General features: G+C 49.5%; 1 protein-coding gene and 1 pseudogene across 1 annotated transcript; one reads left to right on the top strand and one right to left on the bottom strand.

Moving 5' to 3' along the window:
• Positions 1-1,421: 1,421 nt before the first annotated feature.
• On the bottom strand, positions 1,422-24,304 carry DEF6 (DEF6 guanine nucleotide exchange factor). Its single transcript, XM_069488095.1, has 11 exons — positions 24,144-24,304; positions 15,333-15,473; positions 14,530-14,715; positions 12,685-12,930; positions 12,453-12,599; positions 8,046-8,154; positions 7,616-7,914; positions 6,392-6,558; positions 6,073-6,271; positions 2,215-2,305; positions 1,422-2,011 (listed from the first exon to the last, which is right to left on the bottom strand). The coding sequence occupies exons 1-11, from the start codon at positions 24,237-24,239 to the stop codon at positions 1,788-1,790; spliced, it is 1,905 nt and encodes a 634-aa protein (XP_069344196.1). The 5' UTR covers positions 24,240-24,304; the 3' UTR covers positions 1,422-1,787.
• On the top strand, positions 2,436-4,016 carry LOC138395141 (nucleotide triphosphate diphosphatase NUDT15 pseudogene; annotated as a pseudogene).
• Positions 24,305-25,424: the final 1,120 nt, after the last annotated feature.

The following is a 25,424-nucleotide window of genomic DNA, read 5'->3' as shown; positions in this document are numbered from 1 at the left end:
GAACTCAAGTATTTAGTTATGGAGGCTGTTACATGAAGTAGGGTGGAAAGCATGGCCAGTGTGAGGCTTACCGGAGCAAAAACAAGGGAGCTGCAAGTAGATCTAGGAGGCAGAGGCACAGTAAGCTCTCCTGGGCCAGATCATCATGGGTCTCATCTGCCACATATGGTAATGTGAACTTGTCTGTGAGCTAGGGTTAAAACTCTAGGATAAGGCCAGGTGCAGTGGCTCATGCCTATAGTCCCAGCGCTTTGGGAGGCTGAGACTGGAGGATCACTTGAGGCCAGGAATTCCAGACAAGCCTGGGCAACATAGAGAGACCCTATCTCTACAAAAAATTTAAAAATTAGCCAGGTGTGGTAGTGCATGCCTGTAGTCCCAGCTACCTGGGAGGCTGAGGCAGGAGGACCCCTTGAGCCCAGGAGTTCAAGGTTGCAGTGAGCTATGGTCACGCCACTGCACTCCAGCCCAGTCAACAGAACAAGACCCTATTTCTAAAAACAACTACAACAACAAAACTCTAGGATACCACTGAGGGACTGGAAATTGGGAAGGGTTGAGGGCAAATCTGCATTTTAGAAATCCCATCCAGGCATCATGGCAAGGAGACCTGGCTACTGCTCTTATCTAGTTAGGAGGTGACAAGGGACAGAATAAGGCAGTGACCATGAGACATGGCCCTAAGGTGTGGATTTGAGAGTAAGCAAGAAAGCCCAATTGACTGGATTTCGTGATTGATAGGGCCTGATGAAAGAGTCAAAGGTTAACATCCAGGTAGAAGATACAAAGGCCTCAACCATGGCAGTACCCGTGGGGTTGGAAAAGGAGGGACAGATATGAAAATATGAAGGAGAATCTACTGGATTTGATTATGCATTTTGGATAAGGTTGGTAAGAGAGGGGAAGTGAATCTTTCCAGATTCTCAATTCTCTGTCTTGGGTAACAAGATCAGCGAGACAGAGAACATGGGAGAAAAGCAAGTTTGAAAGGCTTTGGACAAGTTACCTAATCTCCCTGAGCCTCAGTTTGTCCATCTGTAAAATGACAATAGAGATATCCAGCTCTTAGGGTATCATGAGAATTAAATAACCTGGGAAATTGCAAGGCCTAGAGTAGATGCTCAAAAAACACTCTTGACTGATACTAACAGTGCTCATTCATGTGCCAAACACTCAATGCTCACATAACCCTATGAGGTAGGTACAATTATCATCCCTATTTTACCAGCGTGGGAACTGAAATGCAGAGATGTGAAGAAACCTGACCAAAGGCAATCAGTCAGTAAGTAGCAGAGCCAGCTTTAGAACCCAGGCAGTCTAGCTCCAGGGTCTACATTCCTAACTGCTTCAGTATACCTTACTGCCTTGGAACCTATAACTGGACTCAGTGTCAGGAGAGATGCACAGACCTGAGCCAATAGTTCATTCCAACAGCAGTTTTTATTTGGAAATGTGCCTCCACAATTTGGTGGCAGCCTGGGGGCAGAAGGCCCCTGGCTTGTTTGCTTACTCTGTTTCCCAGCTCAAGTCATCAGGTCCTTTGGGCTAAAGCACAGGGCCAAGTTCTTGAGGACCAACATCCCAGACAGCCTCTCGAGTCTGGGGCTTGGAGCTGGTGTGAAAGGTGAATCAGGTTCCATCCTGGACTGTTTTGTGTTTGGAGGGCCTGGGCCCCTGGCAGCAGGACCTCAGCTCCCTCTCCTAGCAGGGGCTGGTGTCACCCACAGGCCAGCTGTGGCTAGGTCCTGGTGGACACAATGTTGGGAGGAACAAGGGGCTAGGAGAGGCTAATTTTCTGGTGCTGGATCCAGTTTATCTTCCTGAGGGGCGGAAGCCAGGACCGGAGCCTCATCCCCTCCATTGAGGGACTTCTGCTGCTCACTGCTGGTGGGTGAGGAGGTCCTGCTGCCCTGGGATCCCCAGCGGGTCAGACGCTTTAGGGAGGAGTCACGGCGGGCAAGCAGAGGGGCCTGGAAGCCCGTGAAGGAGCTGCTGGTGACTGGTCGCTTATCTGGCAGAGAGAATGCGAGAAAGTGAGGAGGAAGCTGTGCACTGGAGAGGAGAGATAAGGGGCCTTGCCTCAGCCCTGGGGGAAAGGGGGGCTCCTGACTTTCAGTCCTACCTGTGCTGGCCCTGGAGACCTAGAGGTGTCCCTTGCTCCCTCCCTTCTCCCTCCCAACTCCAGGGAAAGCTCCAGAATCTACCCCTTCTCACCTCCAGGCTCAATTGGATGCATGAGCCGGTTCATCTGGACGTTCCAGTGTTTCACATTGGTGCTGGCCTGGCGCAACTTCCGCTGGGCAGCCTGTGGGGACAGGGCCAGTGGGGAGTGGGTCAGAACCACCATCCCTGGCAGGGGTCTTGATTTTTTCAGGTTCACAGGTGCCTTAAAATCTGACCAAGGCTACTGATCAGCTCCTCAGAAAAACCCAAGCATGTTCGTAAAGAGTTTTATACATGAACAGAATTTGCCTCCAATAATTTCAGGGCACTTGTGGACCCCCAAATGGTAAAAAAAAATGACAATGATAGTTTCTATTTATTGAGCAGCTGAGATGTGTTAAGCACATTTATTATCTTATTTAACTTACAGAGCAGAAATTAACAACAAACAAATTCAAAAGAGGTTAAATGACTTGCCCAAGGACATACATTGAGTTCTAACCACTGGACTACACCACCTCTCCAAGACCTAATGCAAGAACCTCTGCTCAACTTTCACAGAGCGATTAGCTCTGGGGTGGGGCTGGGGGTGGGGGAATTGTAGAGGAACTTTCCCTTTCTATGTTACATATTTCTGTGTTTGAATTTTTAACAATGACTACATAAGCCAACAAAGCAAAATAAAATTATCAATATTAATAAAAATAAAACATCAAAAATTAAAATTAAAAAGAAAAACCCTCTTCTATGATTCAGGCTCCAAGGAGTAGAGTGAAAGTACAGGGATAGCAAGATAGGGGATTGAGTCAGGTGTGGTAGCCCGCACCTGTAGTCCCAGCTACTTGGGAGGCTGAGGCAGGAAGATCGCTTAAGCCCAGGAGTTCAAGACTGCAGTGAGCTATGATTGCACCACTGCATCCAGCCTGGGCAACAGAGCAAGACCCTGTGTCTAAATATATATATATAGGGGCCAGGCGCGGTGGCTCACGCCTGTAATCCTAGCACTCTGGGAGGCCGAGGCAGGAGGATCGTTTGAGCTCAGGAGTTCGAGACCAGCCTGAGCAAGAGCGAGACCCCGTCTCTACTAAAAAAATAGAAAAGAAATTAGCTGGACAACTAAAAATATATATGAAAAATTAGCCGGGCATGGTGGCGCATGCCTGTAGTGCCAGCTACTCGGGAGGCTGAGGCTGGAGGATCACTTGAGCCCAGGAGTTTGAGGTTGCTGTGAGCTAGGCTGATGCCACAGCAGTCTAGCCCAGGCAACAGAGTGAGACTCTGTCTCTGAAAAAAATAAATTAAAAAAAAAAAAAAATATATATATATATATACACATATGTGGGTGTGACCTCCCGTGCGCTTTGACAGCCCGAGCAGAGCCGTGGGGCAAGGGCCGGGAGTTAGAGCAGGAGTGGTGGTGACCAGCTGCAGGCATCCTTGTTGTGTCCTCCTGGGCAAGAGGAAAGAGTCGTTTGGCACCAGCAGTTTCCAACTTCCTGGGGGTCATTTGGAGTTCAGTGAGAGCTGGGAAGAATGTTTTCAAAGGGAAATCTGGAAAGAAACAGCTCTTCATCTGAAAAATGTTAGCTTTGCCTCGATTGTGAATTCTTTTCTTGAGAAAGAGAATTACTATTATGTCACTACATTAATGAAAGAAGGGGTGGACATGATCATGATTCAGAACCAAAGAATGTAGAGGCTGAAGAAAATGAAAGTTGGGAGTGGGTTCCTTAGGAAGAATTTCTTCCACTAGACCAGCTTTTCTGGGTACTACTTTGTTTAAAGGAACAGGCTATGATCCATTTAAAGAAGATTTGATCCATCTAGTAGGATACAAAGGAAATTATCTCTAGGTGACCAAGAACATTTCTTGAGTTTTTAAAAAAGGATAAAAATAAAGTGTAGTTAGGGAATGAAAATTATCCAAAGTTAAGAACAATTCCATTTTATCTAAAATGTTCCTTACGATTGCCAATTTATTTGCAGTCTCTTAATATACCCACCACCATTTCAGCCAGTACTTGAGAATTTTTTCTGAAATGTCATTCAGTTGTATTTCAGACAGAGAATATGTGAGATAAATAGTGACATGGTGGTTAATCTGATTTCCATATTTATCTATGATATTTACTATGCAGTTTGTCATTACCAGCTTGCATGCAGTAGGGACAATAGAATTTGCCTTAGTGTTTCAGTTCAAATGCAAATCCTAATTCAAATATTGTAATTCAAACTTAAACACAGTATGTTACAGCATTTATCATGCTTATTGCTTTACCTCTTCTCTTTTATTTAAAAAAAATTAAGGTAGGGGTAATATATTGTGCCTAGAGGGAACAGGACAGGCAATTAGGGTCTATTTCCCAGGTTTCTGATTGAGAATGTAAGTCAAGAGCAGTGAGAGGAACCGTCTAATCTGCATCTTAACCACTAACAGGCCCTGTGATTTTGGGTTTCTGAGATCCAGTGTCTTTATATGTAAAATGAGGAGATTACACTAGAGTGATGCTTCCCAAAGCGTGGTCTGGGGGGTCCTTACGAGCCTTTCAAGGGTACTCAAGGTCAGAGCTATTTTTATAATACTAAGATGTCATTTATCTTTGTCACTTTCATTGTTTCATGAGTGTACAGAGTTTTTCAGAAACTACCTGATGTGTGATATCGTAACATACTGATTGCAGAGCAGATATGAGAATCTAGCTGTCTTCCATGAAATCAGACATTAAAGAGATTTACAAAAATGTAAAGCAGTGCCATTTTTCTCACTAATTAATATTTTTGTTTTAGAAAAATAGTCACTTTTCAAAAAAATTATTTATGTCAACATGTATTGGGTTTTCGTTATTTGTAAATGATTAACACAAATTTTGGCTAGGCTCAGTGGTTCATGCCTGTAATCGTAGTGCTCTGGGAGGCCGAGGCAGAAGGATTGCTTAAGCTCAGGAGTTCAAGACCAACCTGAACAAGAACAAGACCCCGTCTCCACTAAAAATAGAAAAATTATCCAGGCTATGTGGAGTGCATATAGTCTCAGCTACTTGGGAGGCTGAGGCAAGAGAATTGCTTGAGCCCAGGAGTTTGAGGTTACAGTGAGCTATGATGACACCACTGCACTGTAGCCGGGTGACAGAGACAAACTCTGTCTCAAAACCAACCAACCAACCAACCAAAAACCCACCTTCATCAAGATATAATTCACATAGGCTGGGCACGGTGGCTCATGCCTATAATCCTAGCACTCTGGAAGGCCGAGGCAGGTGGATTGCTCAAGGTCAGGAGTTCGAGACCAGCCTGAGCAAGAGCGAGACCCTATCTCTACTAAAAATAGAAAGAAATGATCTGGCCAACTTAAAATATATATGGAAAAAATTAGCCGGGCATGGTGGTGCATGCCTGTAGTCCCAGCTACTTGGGAGGCTGAGGCAAGAGGATTGCTTAAGCCCAGGAGTTTGAGGTTGCTGTGAGCTAGGCTGACGCCACGGCACTCACTCTAGCCTGGGCAACAGAGCGAGACTCTGTCTCAAAAAAAAAAAAAAAAAAAAAAAAAAATTTTTTTTTTAATTTCTCCAAAAAAATTTTTTTTTAAATTAAAATTAAAAAAGGAGGCTTGGAAGAGTAGGAAGAGAAAATTTTACCCAGGTTAATAATAATGTTAACAAAAATAGCAGCAAATATTGCTTCAGCGCTTACTACATACCAAATATCATGTATTATCTAATTTAATCTTCATAACAATGCTATTACCAGTTTCCTTTCCCAGATAAGAGACTTGAAACTCAGAGAGGTGAGGCAATTTGCCCAAGGTCACACAGCCAGCATATGGTAGAGCCAGGGTTTGAGGGCTCCGGAGCCTGCACATTAACACGCTTACCCCCGACAGTCTCCGTCCGATCCCACCATAGGCCTCACCTCCACGTCCTCATCCGCCCTCTGCCGGTTCTGCCGCACCTCCTCCAGCTGCTGCTGGGCCTGCTGCAGGGAGCGGCTCTGCAGGGCCATCTCCTGCTGCAGCTCTTCCTTCTCCTGCTGTGCGCGTTCGATGTAGCGTTCCTGCTCCTCCTTCAGCCGCATCAGCTGCTTCAGCTTCTCCTCCTCCTCCTCCAGCAGTCTGCCGGGCGTGCACTGTGTTGTCTCCAGTGCCAAGGCACCTGGCAGGTGCTCAGCAAGCGGGAAGATGGGGGTGGGGGTGGGGGATTGTGGGAGAAGCACATGGGCTCCTCAGGCCTACCTGGTCTGGGCGAGGCGCACGGCCTCCTCATCCCGCCGAGCTTTCACCTCCAGGTGCAGAGCCTCCTGCAACCGCTGCTGCATCTCCTCCAGCTCCTTGATGCGCTGCTGCTGTCGGGCAGCCTCCTCCTTCTTCAGCTCCATCTCTGCCTGCATGGAGGCCCGGGCCTATTGGGGCAGGGGGGACGCAGACCCAGGTCAATGGGGACGTGGGAGAGGGAGAGGGCAGGTATGTTGCCCTTCCCCGAAGGCTCTGCCAGGCTGGGTCAGCTAAGCTACCTGGGGGTGAGGGTCTAGGAAATTCCTTCATGCCAGGGGTCCTGATCTGACCCCTTTCTGAGAGCCTGACTGGGACAGATAATGGTCCGTGAACAGATGTTACATGAGGGAAAGGGTCTCAAGTTACTCCCTTCTTAACATCAGCCCGAGTAATAATAATTATATAGTATAATGCATAATTAATATATTATAATATATTACATTATAATTAAATAATACATTAAAATATATTTTAATTTTATAATATATATCACCTCTTTCCTAGCACCAGCTTTAATAATTATTATATATAATAATGTGATATCTTAGAATTATGGCTAGTGCTAGGAAGGATGTGATTATAATCATGACAACTAAAAGTTATTGAACACTTTATAAGTGTTTTCTTAATTAATCCCTACCCTACCTCTGTGAGCAAAGTTCTATTAGTTCTAGCATTTTACTGATAAGGCTAAGTAACGTGGCGAGATCACAGGGCTCCTAAGAGGCAGACCGGGCAGAGATGCAGCCACGTGTTTTGGACTCCAGATCCCGATCTCTTAAATCCTCAATCTAATTGCCGCTGCACACTTAGTCCGCCTCCACCTGCGTCCTGCCTACCTCCCACCCTACATTCCCCAGACTGGTTTTATGGTAAACTCAGTCGCAGTTTAGCCCAGCTTCGCGGTCCAAACTATTAATAATTCCCAATCACACCTTTAGCGACTCCTTCGGTCCTAAGCCCCGCCCCCAAGCCCAGGTCTCCGAACCTGGCCCCGCCCCACACCGTCCTTCAGCTCCAGCCATCCCTCGGCCAGGTTCTCACCCCACACCCCTTTCTTGGCCACAGGTCCCGCCCCGCATCCCTCTTTCAAGCCCCAGGGTTCTGGCCCAGCAGCCCCTCCTCCAAACCCCGCCCCGCCACGCCCCCGCCACGCCCCCAGCGGCCCCGCCCGGCGCCGCCCACCTGCTCCGCCTCGCGCAGCTGGCCCTCGAGCGCCTGCTGCAGCTCGCGGTGCTGGCTGCGGCGCCGCTCCTCCTCCTCCTGCAGCAGCCGCTCGGCCTGCCGCTGCGCCTCCTGCAGCAGCTCCAGCTCCTGCAGCTTCCGCTCCTTCTCCTCCTGCAGCTGCTGCAGGCGCAGCAGCTCCTCCTCCTTGGCTGCCCGGCGCCGCTCCCGCTGCTCCCGCTGCTCGCGCCGCTTCTGCTTCAGGTCCTTGTGCAGCGACGTCTTCCCCTCGGCCTGCAGCCGGATCGCCATCTGAATGGCTGCGGAGGAGCGGGAGTGGGTCCGGCGGGTCCACCCTCCAGCCTCCCGCTGGGTGAAGGATTATCACCCCCTTCGCACAGATGAGGCGCCTGAGGCCCAGGCAGACCCAGGCCACCCGGCGGGCGCTCACCGGCCGTCCACTCCTGGCGCTGGCGAGTGTCTGAGGCGCTCATCTCGTACGTGCGGGTGGCCGTCTTCACACAGAACATGCAGCGCTTTCCGTCGCGGTCTGGCAGCACCTGGGAGAGAGGGGTGGCCGCAGCCAGGCTGGCTTCACTGGGGTCAGGGCCTCACCTGCCCCAACGGTGCTCCAGCCCGAGCCCCCATCCCTCCTGCTGACCGTCTCCCCCGAGGACCCCTCCCATCCTGCCAGGAGCCTGTGTGGCCCGATATGGACGGTTAGTTACGGGGTCCTTGTGTCCCGCAACGCTGTAGCCTTTGCTTTTTGAAGGCTGGGTGGGGCCCTTTTCATCTTGGTATCTCTCCACATGAGTGTTTAGGCAGATTGTGCTTGAACACTTCCAGTGACAGGGTCCTCACTGTCCATGACCACTCACTTCCACATAGCCCTGCCTGCTGAGAAAGTTCATTCATTCATTCCACACATGTTTTTGGAGTCCCTTGTTCCAGGGGTTTGGAATACTGAGGTGTGCCAACAGACCAAATCCCTGCCTCCACTAAGCTTATTCTGTGGAAAATAATGGTTACCGCCCATGAGCTTCTTATGATCTAGAGTGTGTACTAGTGTCGCGTATGCATCATTTTCTTCTCTCCTCTCATATACGCTTGCCAGGCAGGCATTATTAATTCCACTTTAAAGGGAAGAAACTGAGGCTCTAAGAGGTCCAGGACCTTGTCTACCTCACAATGCCTGTTAGTGGTGAAGCTGAGACTTCTGCCTAGATTTTGCTCTTTCCCCGGCAACACCTTATGTGACAAAAATGGATAGAACCTAGGATGGCTGTAATAATTTTTTAAAACGTAAAATAAGTGTTGGTAAGGATGTGGAGAAATTGAAATCCTCATATGTGGCTGGTGAGAATGTAAAATGGTGTAGCCACTGAGGAAAAGTCTGGTGGTTCCTCAAAAAGTTACAATTACCGTATGATCCAGAAATTCTACTCCTAGGTATGTATGTACCCAAGAGAAATGAACACATGTCCACACAGAAACTTGCACATGGATGTTCATAGCAGCATTATTCATAATAGCAAAAAGGTGGAAACAACCCAAATGCTCATCAACAGATGAATGGATAGACAAAATGCAGTGTATCCATACAATGGAATATTATTCAGCCTTATGAAAGAATGCAATTTTGATACGTTCTACAACACAGATGAAGCTTTAAAACATTATGCTAGTGAAAAAAGCCAGATACAAAAGGACAAATATTGTATGATTCCACTTATATAAGATACCTAGAATAGGCAAAATCATAGAAATAGAAAGCAGCACACCATTTGGGGAGTGGTAACACTTAAAGGTGCTGACTCGGGAAGGGGGGGGTGGGGAAGGGAGGGATATATACCTACATGATGGGTGCAATGCGCACGACCTGGGGAACAGACACGCCTGGAGCTCTGACTTGGGGGGAAAGGCGGTACAGGAGCAACGTATGTAACCTGCAATTCTGTATCCCCCATAACAAGATGAAATAAAAAAAAAAAAAAGAAAGAAATAGAAAGCAGAATAGAGTTTACCAGGGGTGGGGGTGGGGCAGAGAAGGTGGAATGAGGAGTTAATGCTTAACGGGTACAGTTTCTATTTGGGGTGATGAGAAAGTTTTGGAAATAGATAGTGGTGATAGTTACACAATATTGTGAATGTAGATCATTCACCATGATCAAGTGGGATTCATCTCAGGGATACAAGGATGGTTCAATATATGCAAATCAATAAATGTAATATATCACATTAACAGAAACAAGAACAAAAACCATATGATCATTTCAATAGATGCTGAAAAAGCACTTGATAAAATTCAACGTCCCTTTAGGACAAAAACCCTCAACAAACTGGATATGGAAGGAACATACCTCAAAATAATAAAGGCCATATATGACAAACCCACAGCTAACATCATACTGAATGGGGAAAAACTGAAAGCCTTTCCTTTAAGATCTGGAACAAGGCAAGGATGCCTACTGTCAACACTTTTATTCAACATGATACTGGAAGCCCTGGCCAGAGCAATTAGACAAGAGAAAGAATAAAGGGCATCCAAACTGGAAAGGTCAAATTAGCCTTGTTCACAAATGATATGATCTTATACTTATGAAAGCCTAAAGACTTCATCAAGAAACTGTTAGAACTGATAAATTCAGTAAAGTTGGATGATACAAAAATCAGTAGCATTTATATACACCAACAGCAAACAATTTAGAAAAGAATCAAGAAAGCAATCCCATTTACAATAGCTACAAACAATATAAAATACCTAGGAATCAATTTAACCAAAGAAGTGGAAGATTTATACAAAGAAAACTATAAAATACTGATGAAAGAAATTAAAGAAAACACACAAAAATGGAAAGATACTCTATTCTCATGGATTGGAAGAATTAATATTGTTAAAATGACAATACTATCAAAGCAATTTACAGATTCAATTCAAACCCTATCAAAATACCAATGACATTCTTCATAGAAATAGGAAAAAAAAATCCTAAAATTTGTATGGAACCACAAAAGACCTCAAAGCCAAAGCAATCCTGTGCAAAAAGAACAAAGCTAAAGGAATCACATTACTAGACTTAAAAATACTGCAAAGCAGGCCGGGCATGGTGGCTCATGCCTGAATCCTAGCACTCTGGGAGGCCGAGGCAGGCAGATCATTTGAGCTCAGGAGTTCAAGACCAGCCTGAGCAAGAGTGAGACCCCGTTTCTACTAAAAATAGAAAGAATTATCTGGACAACTAAAAATATATAGAAAAAATTAGGCGGGCATGGTGATGCATGCCTGTAGTCCCAGCTACTCCGGAGGCTGAAGCAGAAGAATCACTTGAGCCCAGGAGTCTGAGGTTGCTGTGAGCTAGGCTGATGCCATGGCACTCTAGCCTGGGCAAGAGAGTGAGACTCTGTCTCAGAAAAAAAAAAAAAAAAAAATACTGCAAAGCTATAATAACCAAATCATCATGGTACTGGCGTAAAAACTGACACATAGTCCAATGTAACAGAATAGGAAACCCAGATATAAATTCACAGCCAACTCATTTTTGACGAAGAGGCCAAAAACATACAGTGGAGAAAGGACAGTCTCTTCAATAAATGATGCTGGGAAAACTGGATAATCATATGCAGAAGAATGAAACTAGACCCCTAGCTCTCACGATATACAAAAATCAAATCAAAACGAATTAAAGATTTAAATCTAAGACCTGAAACAATGAAACTCCTAGAAGAAAACATTGGGGAAACACTCCAGGATATTGATCTGGGAGAGATATTTTGTGTAAGACCTCAAAAGCACAGGCAACCAAAGCAAAAACAGTCATCAGGGATTACATCAAGCTTAAAAGCTTCTGCACAGCAAAGGACACAATCAACAAAGTGAAGAGACAACCCACAAAATAGGGGAAAATATTTGCAAACTATCCATCTAACAAGGGATTAATAACCAGAATATTTATTAAAGAGCTCAAACAACTCAACAGCAAAAAACCCAAATAATTCAATTTAAAAAATGGGCAAAAGGCAGGGCATGGTGGCTCACGCCTGTAATCCCAGCACTCTGGGAGGCGGAGGCAGGAAGATTGCTTGAGGTCAGGAGTTTGAGACCAGTCTGAGCAAGACCCTGTCTCTACAAAAAATGGAAAAATTAACCAGGTTTGCTGGCATATGCCTGAAGTTCCAGCTACTTGGGAGGCTGAGGCAGGAGGATTGCTTGAGCCCAGGAGTTTGAGGTTGCTGTGAGCTATGATGATGCCACTGCACTCTAGCCGGGCGACCAAGTGAGACTCAGTCTCAGAAAGAAATTTTTTTTTTTTTTTTTTCGGTGACTGTATTTAATGCTACCGAATTATATACTTAAAATGGTTAAAATGGCAAGTTTCTTGTCATTTACATATAGTTTTACTACTATTTAAAACATTGCTGTTTTAAGCCTCTAAAATAATAATGAACAGAGGCAAGGGAGGAAAAGGGAGAGGAAGAGGGAGAGGAGAGGGGTGTGGAGGGAGAATAGGGAGGTGTATAGCTGCCAAAGGGAATGAAATGTGGGAAAAGGAGGAAGACCTTTAAAAAGGATTTTTAGAAAGATTGGCTGTATAGTGTAGACCTAAGCCATCTCCTCTGAAATCTTTAGCAAAATCCATATTATTCACCAATGACTTTGGTATTTGAATTGCAGTTTTGGTATTTTTAAAGTGCTGACCTGGATGAGAATGGCCTTGAGGCACCAGATATATTTGGGTTACACTAATCTAAGCAGAAATTTGTGTCACTGTGGCATTTCTCCGTTCAGCCTCTCACCCCCTTGTCTTTACATCACCCTGGGGGCGCTCTGGGTGCTCCACCCCTTCCCCTGCCCCCTCACCTCCACACAGCAGTGTGCATCCAGCGGGATAGTGCCTCTTTTCTCCTTGCACTCTTCGCTCCCAAAGTAGCAGAGGCAGCTGGGCTGCAGCTGGAACCAGCGTTCTGCCCAGTTCCGCCTCAGGTGCCCTCGCTTCCACAGATAGCCCTGCCGGCCAGAGTAAGGTCAGAGGCGTCACAGGTGCCCCCTTCAACCCTCCTTTGCTCCTCCCCTAGTTCCCAGCCTGGCTGACCTGCTTTAGGACATCTTGGATGAGCTCCTGGTAGACCTCGTGGATGGCCATGCTGAGGGTGTCCCGCCCCACGCCCCGCAGGCAGCGGCCTGAGTTGAAGAGCTCCAGGAACTGCCAGACGCTGAGCCCCCCGGTGGTCTGGGCCGCCTGGGCCTCCTGGGCCTCTTGGGCCAGCAGCTCCTCCAGCTCACCCAAGCTCACCTCCAAGCTCATGCTGCTGAGCACCTTCTTCAGCAGGTATTCCACCTGGAGGTGAAGGAAGGCTTGGTAACTGCAGCAGGCAGTGTTGCCAGCACCAACACCAGGGGGCGCTCCAATCTGGCTCCCAGAGCCTGGGCAGAGGGACCAGGGACGGAGGGTTGGAGGGGCCAGAGGACCAAAGGCTGGTGGAGATCAGGGTAGAGATTTAGGAGGGGATCCTGGAGCCTCAGCCCCAACTTGGGAATTCTCTCCCCGTCCCCAACGTCGAGTCCCACTCCTTCCTGCCTTAAATTGAGGGCAGGGTAAAGGTGGGTGCTGAGAGCTGGGGGCCAGGCAGAGGCAGTGAATCATAGCAAGTGTCAAGGGGGTGCAAGGGCCCTATCGTCCAATAGCCTCACTCTGCATATGACAAAACTAAGGCCCAAAGGCGGAAGTGACTTGCTCCAAGTCACACGCAGCAAGTTGGGGGCAGCCAGAACTCTATTTGGATATCCTGAATCACATTTAGGTCCTCAGTCCAAGCCCCCGAGCCCCAACTCTGGGGATCCTTCCCTCGTGGGAGGGCAAGGGGATTTGGGGTGGGGTTAAGCAGGGCAGGGACAGGAAACCCGTTACAGAGGAACCGGAAGTGGTGGTTGGGGTACATCCTGCTGCAGTTTGTTCTCACTGTATGTTGATCACAAAAGCAAGTGGCCTCCTGGCCTCTGAGAGGCCACTTCGCCCTGACTGGCAGGGATCTGACAAGGGCAACCACATCCCCTCACCTACCCCAGGGGCTTCTTGGGAAACTCTCTTTAGGACTTTCTGGGGACTACTGGATCTCAGCTGGGTGTTTAGTGGAGGGTAGCAGTTCAGAGCCCAGGTGGTTCCCTTTCCCACAAACAGAAGCAAGGACAAAGCCGAGTAGAGTTAGACACGCTAGGGCTTCTTGTAAACACAGAGGCCCCCTCCCTGTATACTTAAAAGACCTAAGTTCACTCAGGCATCTCCAGAGCCACCAAGAGGAATAAAGGGTTAAAAGGCCTAATGGGCAGGGAGAGCAGTGGGGAAAAGAGGGAGAGTGCAGGCAGACAGGAAAATGGCCTCGCTGGCTTCTCCACGAGTTAGGAGGTAGGGGCCAGACTCCTGGCCTCTGCTCCCAGGATGCCCTCTCTCTGGGGCCCTGGGCTGAGTCTGCCCTGGCTCTCCAGAAGGAAGAAGACAGAAAGGGAAAATCTGGGACCAGGGCCAGACTTAGCTGCCCACCTAGAGTAATGTCCTGTCTCAGGGAGGTCTCCCGTCCCCTTATAAAGCACCCTTCCTAGAGGGCTACAGTGCCTAAAATCCCACCATTTGATCTTAAATCTTCTCATTTTAAAATGCTCAGTAATGTATCAGACAGAATTTGCAGATCATTTTGCTACCGTGAGGGCCAGCAGAACCCTGATGGAAATATGATTTCAGTTCTCCTGGTAGAAGGCACAGTTGCTCTGATACGAGCAGTGGGAGGGATCTGGCTATAGCTGGGTGCGGACAGGTACGAGCATGGGGAGACAGTGAAGAAAGGGGATGTGGGAAGGTACAGAAGGTGATTTGGTCTCCTTCATGGTTTTGCTGAGGCCTGGCCCCAAGTGACTCAGTCCCTGGGGCTGCCATCGCCCTCACCTCATCAGGAACCATGATCAGAGGGTACTTGTCCTCAGACAGGAAGTTGAAGAGGCACCAGAGGCGGAAGGCATCCTGATTGGAGAGCATGCTGTTCCCGTTGCTATCTGCCCGATAGTTCTTCTTGGCCGTCAGCGTCCAGCACAGCTCATCAAAGTGCTCTTTAACAAAAGCCCCCTCCTCCACCTGCCACCAGGCCTGCAAGTCAGTCAGCTGCCCCACCCCTGCTCTACCACCCAACTAGGCTCCAGCTGGCTGTCCTGGGTCATCTATGCCCCTGCTTCCCACCCTGCCAAGTCCAAGGCTCTAACTCAAGGAATCCCTGAGCTGGTTCCAATCACTTCACCACCTCAACACACCCACACCCACTGAAATCCCCTGATGACAGAGAAACTCCAGACCCTCAGCCCAGGGTAGAAAGGAGGGGAAGCCCAGCAAGGAGTTGACAGCCAAGAAGAACCTGGGAAGACAGTGACAGGTGGGAGGAGCTGGGGGGGACAGTATTGGGGGGGAGTGGAGAGCCCTTTGTAAAGTTTATACATGGAAGCTGGAGGTGGCCTAGGCAGGGGTTGGGTGGAAGGTTATGGGAAGGGTAGAAATGAGGGACACTGAGGGTGAGTTGAGAGGGACAAGGAGGGGATAGGTGGCTGGGATGTGAGGGTGGAGATGGGAGAGCAGAGATGGACAGAGCGCAGAGAAGTGGGAGTTATTGGGGGGAAGAGTTAGTGGCAAGGCATTAGGGTGCTGGCCAGGCTGAGGAAGTAGAGAGAGGCTAGAGGTGCCTCCCTCAAGCTGGGCCCCACCTTGTCCAGGATGTACTTGTTGAGGTAGGGCATGTAGCCCTGGCTGGACACAGGGCCGTCGTCGTCATCTCGGAAGTGCTCCTCCAGGGCCACAGGGTCATGGGGGATGTGCAGGACTGTGTACAGGTTGTGGGATAGCACCTGAGACAGAGAAGAGTGGCAGTTTGTCTTCCTGCACCCCAACCAAGACTGAGCCAGAGGACTGCCCCCACCCTATCCGGCCTGAGTTCTCTGCACATACAGTTCTGTCCAGTAATAACTAAAACTTATACACTGTGAGCCAAGCACTGAGCTAAGCACTTTACGTATCATCACTTAACCCGCATAACAACTATTCACATCCCCACTTTATATATGAAAAAAACCCTCAGCTTTCTCACTCAAGGTCATAGCTGGCCTAGCTGGGATTCAAACCCAGGCAACCATAATCTTAACCATTAATACTTCTTTAGGTATCGGTGTCCTCTTTCTAGAGACAAGGAGACCGAGGCTCAAAGGACTCAGTAACTTGCCCAAGTACTCACAGTGAGCAAGAACTTGGGATTGAAGCCCAGCTCTGCCGGATTCCGAAGCCCAAGTGCTTCCCACAACGCTGGGCTGTCTGCAGGGAGGCAAGCCGCCAACCCAGGGCAGAAGCCCCACATTTACCATAGTTTCCATGAAAGACTCAATGTCCAGGCTACAGTGTGCCTGGCACCCAGGTGTGTCTGCTCCAGCAAGGGCCCCTCAAAAGACTGAAGGGAGCTGGAGGGGGCTCAGAGAAGCGTTACGAAAGCTGGCCCGTCATACGGGGAGGGCAAGGCTTAGAAGAGACAGTGGTCATGATTGTGTGCAGGGGAAATGAGTATTTTTAAACAAATCCATGACATTAGGACAAACGGGTTTGAACAAGGAGATCCGGTGAAAATAAAAGCACCTTGTAGTAATTTTGTTATAGACATACCACGGACACTGTGAATGATTAACACTAGTCACTATTGCACACTCTCTGGCCGCCACTGTATGAGGTGCTTTTTATACCCCATTTCTAGTCTTCACAACCACCTCGATACACACATATTATTATTCCTGGTTTTCATATGAAGAGATGAGGCAGGGAGAAGGTGACAGCAAATGGCAGAGCTGAGGCTGGAACTAGATGTGCCTGGCTCCAAAGGCTGCCCCCCATCAGAACATGGACGCTGAGCCTCTCTCCACAACTGGATTGTGAACCTTGGAGATAAGGGCCCCATTAGTCTTTATGTCCCTTAGCACCTATGTCCTCTTCTGCACACCAAATGCCATCAATAAATGCTGTGTTTGAGGACTTCCTCTACCACCGGCAGTTCACCTTGGCATCGGTTCCTTGCAGGGAGGAGCTGGCACTGTCTCGTTCACTTAACTCCTGTGACACCTATTCACATCCCCATTTTATACATGAAAAACTCCTCAGCTTTCTCACTCAAGGTTCTAGCTGGCAGAGCTGGGATTCAGACCTAGGCAGCCATAATCTTAACTCCTTCATTAGGTATCAGTATCCTCTCTCTACAGACAAGCAGAGGAGGGGGAGAAAGCTTTGAGACTTTCCCCCAGTGTTCTCCTGGGCCCCCAGTTCTCCTTGGCAAAGTGAGAAGGTAGGGGCCCAGCAAAGGGGTCAGTGTTTCTTCATTGCCCCATTTCCCTCTGGGCAGCCATCTCTGGAGTTTTTGTTATATGAGCCAATACATACTCTCTCCCTTAAGCTGTTTGGTTTCTATCACTTACATATCTAGAAAAGTCTTGCCTAACACATCTATGGTCATAGGATACCAATCTCAGTCTACAGGGTGCCACTGGCTCAATGCCCAGCACTTAAAATCCAGAGTGACTGACTCAAGAAAATAATGGCAAACATCCACTGACCACTTCTGAAGTGACAGGTGTTCTAAGAGCTTTGCATAGACCCATGTGCTGTCTCTTTTCCAACTACCCATGTCCTTATCTTCCTTCAAGCCTCTTAAAGCATGTCTTTGAGGAAGCTTCCCGCATAGCCCCAGGCAGGTGGCTACACTCAAGTGAAGGGAAGGCCAGGGACCTTCTCTTTCTAGTTGAGGGGTCTTGGATAAACCCCTTCACCTCTCTGAGCCTCATTTTTGTTGTCAATAAGACAAGGCCTAAACCCTGCTATGGAAAGGGGTTGTGAAGATGGAGCGAGGTGACATGTGTGGAATGCCAGACTCAGGTCTGCACAGAGAAAATGCTAGTTTCCCCCCTGTATGGGAAGTGCTGCTTTTTTTTTTTTTTTTTTTTGAGACAGAGTCTCACTCTGTTGCCTGGGCTAGAGTGCCGTGGCATCAGCCCATCTCACAGCAACCTCAAACTCCTGGGCTCAAGTGATTCTCCTGCCTCAGTCTCCCGAGTAGCTGGGACTACAGGCGTGCGCCACCATGCCCGGCTAATTTTTCTATATATATTTTTAGCTGTCCATATAATTTCTTTCTATTTTTAATAGAGACAGGGTCTTGCTCTTGCTCAGGCTGGTCTTGAACTCCTGAGCTCAAACAATCCACCTGCCTCGGCCTCCCAAAGTGCTAGGATTACAGGCGTGAGCCACCGTGCCCTGCCCTCTTTGAAATTTTTAACCAGTAACGTATTTTACTTTCATAATAAATTTCTTCTTTAACATAATATTCTTCTGCATTCTGATTTTTTTAAACCAGGAGCGTATGTTGTCTTTATGACAAAATTTTAAAACAATAGAGATAAAAAAACAGAGTGCCATTAACAACTGTTATTAATTTGCCCTGTTATTAAATTGCTCTATAATGATATTCTTTTGCTGCAAACTGTCTGTGTGAGCATTTCTGGGTGTTCTACATTCCTTGAGGGCAGCAAGGACTCTAATCCCAACCTTGACTCCAGGGATCAGTATAACATCCCCTGACGCTGAATGTTTCTGACTGAGTCCTCAACTCTAACTTAAATGCTCCAATGGTTTCCCATCATGTTCAAAGCAAAAGCTCCAGTACCTCCAGCGGCCTCCAGCCCCCACGTGACCTGGCCTGCTGTGCCTTCTCTGACCTCATCCCTCTTGTTCGCGTCCCTCCAGGCACTCTGGCCTCCCTGGTGTTCTTACAATAGGCTAGGCGTACCTTTACCTCAGGGCCTTCGCACTTGTTCCTGCAGCCTGGAACATTCCTCTCCCAGGTCATCTCATGGCTCCCACCTTCTCCTCCTTCCAATTTTATTTAGATGTCATCTTCTCAGGGAGGGCTCCCTGATCACTTCATTTTTTATTTAGAGAGGGGGTCTTGCTATATTGCTCAGGCCAGTCCTGAACTCCTGGGCTCAAGCAGTCCTCCCACCTCAGCTTCCCGAGCAGCTGGGGCTACAGGCGTGCGCCATGACGCCCAGCTAACTTGATTTAACTCTATAACCGAATCCCCTCTGACCTCCACACTCCCCACCCCCACTTCTGCTTATTTTCCTTCATGGCCTGTATCATCTTCCATCACACTGTACATTTTATTTAGTTTGTCATCTGTCCCCTCTGACTAGAATGTCAGCACCAGGGTGGAGATTTTTGTGTTGTGCTCACTGCTGTATCACTGGGCCTGGCACACAATGGATGCTCAATAAACATCTGTTGAATATTCTTAAATACTTCGTGGGAAGAAGCAGAAAAAATACAAAAGCCAGGCAGACATGGCTGATATCTCTGAGCGTATTAACCTCACGAGGCTTCAGCTTTCATATCTCTAAAAACGGAATTTGCGGAGATACCGAAGGAAGCCCACTCCCACCCCGGGCTGGAACCTGCCACGCAGCAGCCCACGCTTGCTTGAGCCGCCACTCCCCTCCTTGGTTCACTCGCCCACGCTGTCCTCTAAGGCCTGCTTAGCCCATCTTCCCCACCTGCACCTTTTGCCATTGCACTCTGACCTCTGCGGGCTGTCAGATACGAGGACAAGGAGGAATTAAGGGCTCCGGGCTTCTCCCCAGAGAGGAGAGGCAGACCTCAGACTGCCAGGCTTCCTGTGCCTGGCTGCGGGCAGGGCTGTGGGTGGGGAGAGGGTGTGGCTAGGGGAGGACTCGTGCTGGAAAGGAAATGGCAGGGGTGGAGGAGCGCTGGGCAGGAGCTCACTTGCAGATCTCAATCAATCCTCAGCCCCAGAGGCAGGGACTCTCATTATCCTCATTTTGCAGAGGAGGAAATCAGGCTCGGAGAGGTGAAGTCTTCCCCAAGGTCTTGTTCCAAAGTCCTGCTCTTGATCTCCACACTGCCCCGGCTGCGGCTGAGCAGCAGAATCGCCGAGGAGCTGATGAAACTGAAGTACGCCCGCCCCACCCAACCTACTGACTCAGAGTTTCCAGGGGTGGGGTCCAGGTGTCTGTATGTTTCATAAGGTGCCATTAGGGCTCCCTCGGAGAGGTTTCCAGTCTCCCACACCCACCTAGGCAGTCCCTGACCTTTGGGTCAGCACCACTGACCTTTGAAAGGCTCTTACTTCTGGAGGCGTGTGGGGGAGTAGTTCTCCTCTGGGGACTTGGAGTCCTCTAAAAACTCAAGTGTGGGCATCAGGGCAGCTGTCATGTCCATGTTCACAAGAGTAAGTCAGTAGGGGCTGGGCACAGTGGCTCACACCTCTAATCCCAGCACGTTAGGAGGCTCAGGTAGAAGGATCACTTGAGGCCAGGAGTTCAAGACCAGCCTGAGCAACACAGTGAGATCCCCCGTCTCTACAAAAAATACAAGAATTAGCTGGCATGGTGGAGTGCACCTGTAGTCCCAGCTACTAGGGAGGCTGAGGCAGGAGTTTGAGGTTGCAGTGAGCTATGATCATGCCACTGTCCTCATACCTGGGCAACAAGGTGAGACCTTATCTCAAAAAAAAAAAACAAAAAAACAAAACCAACAACAAAAAACAGAATAAGTCAGTAGGGACTGGTTCTGTAATTTCCAGCCTTCAGGATCCTGAACCCCTGGCTTAGCAGAGAGTAGATGCAGATATGGGGGTTTGGGCATCCATAAAGGCACCAAGCAATGATTTCAAAAAGAATGAATACTCCCTCCCCCTAAATGGACTATGGTCTTTAAATGAATCTAGGTAACAAAGGATCCTTTTCAAAAAGACACAGATCCTTTTAAGAGCTGCTGAGTGTATTCTAGTGGGTACTAAAGCATAACTACAATCATGGAGCAGCACAGGGAATTTTAAAAGGTGGGAATCTGTGGATTAGCTGTGTAACCTGCTGAAAACAAGAAGGCGCTGGAGGGGTTGCATGTGGGCATCAAAGAAAAGATAGAGGCCCAGAAAAGGGAAAGGAGAGGCTGCATCAAGGACCAGTTTCACCTACTTGATGTACAGTATTCAAGTTATTTTCGTAGGCTGGCTGGGTGGCTTGGTGATCCCCAGTTCAACACTCTTGGTTTATAGATGAGAAACTGGAGGCTCAGAGATGGGCAGTGACTTGCTCCAGGTCAGCCAGCTGGGGAGCAGTATAGATCCAAGCCTATGTGGCTGAGTCAAGTGCTCTGCACATCATTAAATCATCCTCCCCTCCCCATGCCCACATCCTAGCCCTAGGAGAGCAGCAGCACATAGGGGTCAGGGCAAAGGCTGGAGCTGTTCTTAACTTTTCCTCCATTAAGGGGAAGGTTGTTGTCCCTCTTCAGAGGAGACAGAGCCTGAAGCTCAGAGACTCTCAGTGGGAGAGAGACTCTCCCTGGGCTCCAGAACCGCCTTGGATGTCAGCTGGAGGCTCAGCAGCCTGAGAGGCCCCTGTACATCCCCCCTCCCTTCCCCCAGCTCCTGCCAGTCCAGGGGAAGTACTAGGCCTGCTGCCCCTAACATCCTCACCAAGCCAGAGACATACTACTCCACCTGTATCCCCCTACCCCACACCTGCTGCCCGGTAGTCAGGCCAAATTCTCAGCTGATCCTCCATTAGGCCTAAAATCAAAGCTGTTCCCCTGGGGAAGAGGGTGTGGCCATTAGGAAGCCCATCATTCCCAGGGGCTCCCCTCTCTACAGCCCTCTGTCAGGATGGCTACTCATTCCTATAATTTTTATTTTTTTTGAGATACTGTCTCACTCTATCACCCTTGGGTAGAGTGCAGTGTTGCCATCATAGCTCACTGCAACTGCAAACTCCTAGTCTCAAACGATCCTCTTGCCTCAGCCTCCTTAGTAGCTGGGACTACAGGCACATACCACCATGCTCAGCTAATTTTTCTAGTTTTAGTAGAGACAGGGTCTCACTCTTCCTCAGGCTGGTCTTGAACTCCTGAGCTCAAGCAATCCTCCTGCCTCGACTTCCCAGAGTGCTAGGATTACAGGCGTGAGCCACGCCACTGTGCCCAGCTACTCCTATAGTTTTTTAGAGGAGGTTCTGAGGACCCACCAAAAACTCACAGCCCTCAACTCCTGGGAAGTTTTGTGTTGAACCTAAATCCATCCTGGGCAGAAATGTCATTCCTATTGGTCTATTTTCACTGTTCTCAACCCAATTGTATGAGAGCCACTATACTTTCTACAAGAATTCAAAGAGAGGAACACATACATCTGGTTCCCCTCCACCCCCTAAGCCTTCTGTTGTCCAGGGAAAACAATCCTGACTCTATGGGCTTCTCTCAGGGGACTTGCTGTTCTTCCTCCTCCGTCTGGCCTCATCATGGGTTTGCCCAGGACAGCCAGTGGCCAGGGGAGAGATGGCAACTGTCACACACAGACATAGCCTGCCCTGGGCTGGTGCAGGTCTCCTGCCTGGTTCCAACCAAGGACAGTTTCAGTAAGAACAGGCCAACCCCAAGATCATTGCCCTTGTCCCTAAGTCTTTTTTTTGGGGGGGGTGGGCCTTGCTTGTATATCTCTCTCATCTGTTGCCTTTTGACCACTTCTCTATTACTCCTTTGACTTTCTGGAATCCCCACCCCCAACACTGTCACTACTTCCTCTCATTCCAGCATCCACCACGATGGGCCTGGGGGAGAACTGCTTTTTGCTCCATCCTTCTCTCCTGTGACAAGAGCTCTGCCATGCCTGCCCTACCTCCACTTGGCCGCTGAGACTCCCACTGTTAGCGCAGGTTTCCAGAGTGGACAAGTTTTATGTCACGTAGGGGTGAAATCTACCATTGATCCTGTGTGACCAGAGACGTTGCTGGGCTCAGTTTGAACTGTGAAGGGGTACAAAGACAGTTCAAGAACGCAAGCTCTCCATGGAATCTTCCCCAGAAATACTCAACCTGTGGAGGTGGGGAGTATCGGCCCAGTTAGAGACCTAGACAGAGGCTCAAGTTAGGAGGCCTTATCAGTTGATGGCACCAGGAAAAGGGGAACCACTTGAAGCCTGTAGCCTGCCCCCCATGTGAGGAGCACAGAGAGCCTGGAGACATCGCAGGAGCCACAGGTAATGGAGAGGTGGAAAATGGTACCTTGGAAGCAACAAGCCATGGGGGCTGGTATTGTCCTGGCAAAATATTAAAGGGGCAGGGTGGGAGGCGGGTGTGGGGCACAGAGTCTGCAGGGACGGACTCCGGATGATCAACTTTTCTCCCACCTATACTGAGAACCCAACTAGATGACATGATCTGCGATATAAGGGATTTAAGTAGGACGTAAGGAAGGACCTGACTGCTGGGAGGTGCTCCCCAAGTGACAAAAGGTGATACTCCATGGGAGAGTAAAACATCATTTATTAGTTACTCTAAATCCAGCTAAGGGACAGATTATAACGGAGGACCAGTTTGGGATATCCAAGTTCATCAGGTCCAAGTTCAGCAAAGCGGGGGTTTGGGATGCGGGTGGGACAGAATAGGCACTCATGTCTCTCAGGTTTCCAGAGAAAGATGGAGGTTTAAGCATGGAGGTTTCCTTGAGACCGTACCCCTCCTTTGCGGGGGTGGGGCAGAGGTGACACCAGGAATCTAGGGCCTAGCCTCATCCCGGGCATAGAGCCTCCTGTAGGGCAATCAGATATCTGCAGAGTGAATGGATGACCCCCAGGTCCCGGAGAGCTGAGGCCTACCTTGCTCCTTTCTCCCAGCGCTCCCTGGTTCTAGCAGCCTAGGGCCTTGCTTCCTCCCTAGCCAGGTTAGGGAAGGCAGCACGAACCTACTGGGGAAGAGGTAGAAAGACTTGGCTTCCCAGGCATTGTTTAGGCCAGATGATAGAAGACAGTCACCGATGGGGCTTTTACTGGGCTCAGATTCCAGGCCCCCCTCAACTGAGGTCTCCAGGCCCAAGCTAACAAGTTTCCCAACCTGGTGTTTGTGGGTAGAGGGGGCTGGTGAGCTGCATAGCAGTATAATTCGGTCCTTAGTCCTTGCCCACTCCCAGCTCTGCACTATCTGGGGGGCACAGTTCAGCGGGCCAGACTGGTTCAGGAGTCGAGGAAGCCCTGCATGCCTCTCTCAGCTCCAGAGGAAGTGACCGACAAGTAGTGGCTAACTGTCTCTCTTGAAAGTCAGGAGGAAGAGGCAAGAAGGAACAGGCTGCATGCCCAAGCATGACTCCGGGGAGACGTTTGTGCTCATCACATGGAGTCTGGTATGTGGCCTGGCTTGAGGCCTTCAGAACCCCATGATGCCCCCCCCAACCCTCCAGACAGACAGTTGGGGAGCCCGGTTCTGGGCAAGGGAGCTGCACGCACCCCAGTAGGGCCTCCACATGGTGGGCAGAAGCCTCCACCAGGCTGTTGGCCCAGTTACCAGTACTGGTCCCTCACCCCAGGCTGGGCCACTGGATGCCTGGGCGCCCCCAGAGTAGCACGGTGTTCACGCCTGGCTCCCAGCCGGCAGGGGCTGGTATGTACGTCTGCCAGCCTCCCCTGGGTCCCGGGTGCCCCTCACCTTGAGCTGGGACTTGGAGACCTTGCCACTCTTCTCCACGTCCAGCGCGGTAAAGGCATACCAGATAGACTTGAGCAGCTCCTTGCGCAGGGCCATGGCTGAGGCGCCCGCCCGGCCGGGGGCGGCTCTGACACTAAGATCCGGTTTCAGGAAATGCAAACGGCTGCAGAGACCGCAGGGGAGCCATGGCGGAGCGAGAGCTCCACCTGCCTGCTCTCTCTGGCGCCCTGTGCTCGCAGGAACCTGGCCTGCTGCTCTCGCAGTTCCCGCACGGGAACTGGGGAGCAACTCTCTGAGAGCTGGAGCCCCCATTCTGTGTTGGCCTTGCTCCCTGGGCATGTGAGGTCCTTTCAGAAGCCTCCTCAGCCTCAGGGCCTTCTGGGGCTCCCAGAGGCAGCTTGCTGGGGGAGAAAGCAAGCCTGTCTGGAGTCAGACGGACTGGGGGTCTAGTCCCAATTCCACACTTACCAGGTGGGAGGCCTTGGATAAATTACCAAACCTCCTTGAGCAGTGTCCTCATTGGTAAAGAAGGAAGAATACCTGAGTTGTAAGAACGTCTGAGAACAGATGCAAAGCACATCGTAGGCTCTGGATAAAGCATTTCTTTTGGCCAGTCCCACCTAACAGGCCCTTGGTGAGACTCCACCCAAGTGGAACACAAAGGCAACATCACAAGTTGGAGGAAGAGCTGGGCCAGGGCACTTCTCCATGTCAGGTGGACTTGGCACTTGATTTGCTGGCTCCCCATGCCCTCAGCATTGGCCCCAAAAGCTACTCAGAGCACTGCCCATTCTGGGCTCAGTTGCCCTGAAGACACTGGAGACTTTCTGAAGCACATGGGGGTGAGCCCTGTGGTAGGGTCCAGCCTCAAGGGTCTTGGTGGTGGCAGGCTTGGGATTCGGGGCGCTTCCACATCAGTGCTTCCATTTCTTAGATCCAAGGCCCATGAGGACTGGGATGCACCCACACCAGGAAGAGTGGCATGGATGTTGAAGACATCTGCTCAGGTCAATTCTGAGACGCCCCCTTCCCTGGAAGCATGCCCAGCCTCTCTGTTCTCAAGGACCGGGTGGCCAGAGTAAATGGGAGCTTTCTAGGCATCCTGGGAGAAGATGCCTGGGTTGGAGGAAGGGGTTCCAATCCTGGGTGGCAGGAAGGGGCTTGGGGCACATCCATCACAGTGGAGACAGGAAAAGATGCACCTCCAATCCCTGTAATGCTCCTACCCAGGCAGGGTCAAAAACAGAGCTCCCTCCCATCGAGTGTGTTCCCCTGTACCTC

Source organism: Eulemur rufifrons, chromosome 15 (genome assembly GCF_041146395.1).
Source record: "Eulemur rufifrons isolate Redbay chromosome 15, OSU_ERuf_1, whole genome shotgun sequence".
In the NCBI taxonomy this organism is placed as follows: Eukaryota; Metazoa; Chordata; class Mammalia; order Primates; family Lemuridae; genus Eulemur; species Eulemur rufifrons.
The sequence above is the reverse complement of the archived record's forward strand: the minus strand, read 5'-3'. Positions and strand labels throughout refer to the sequence as shown.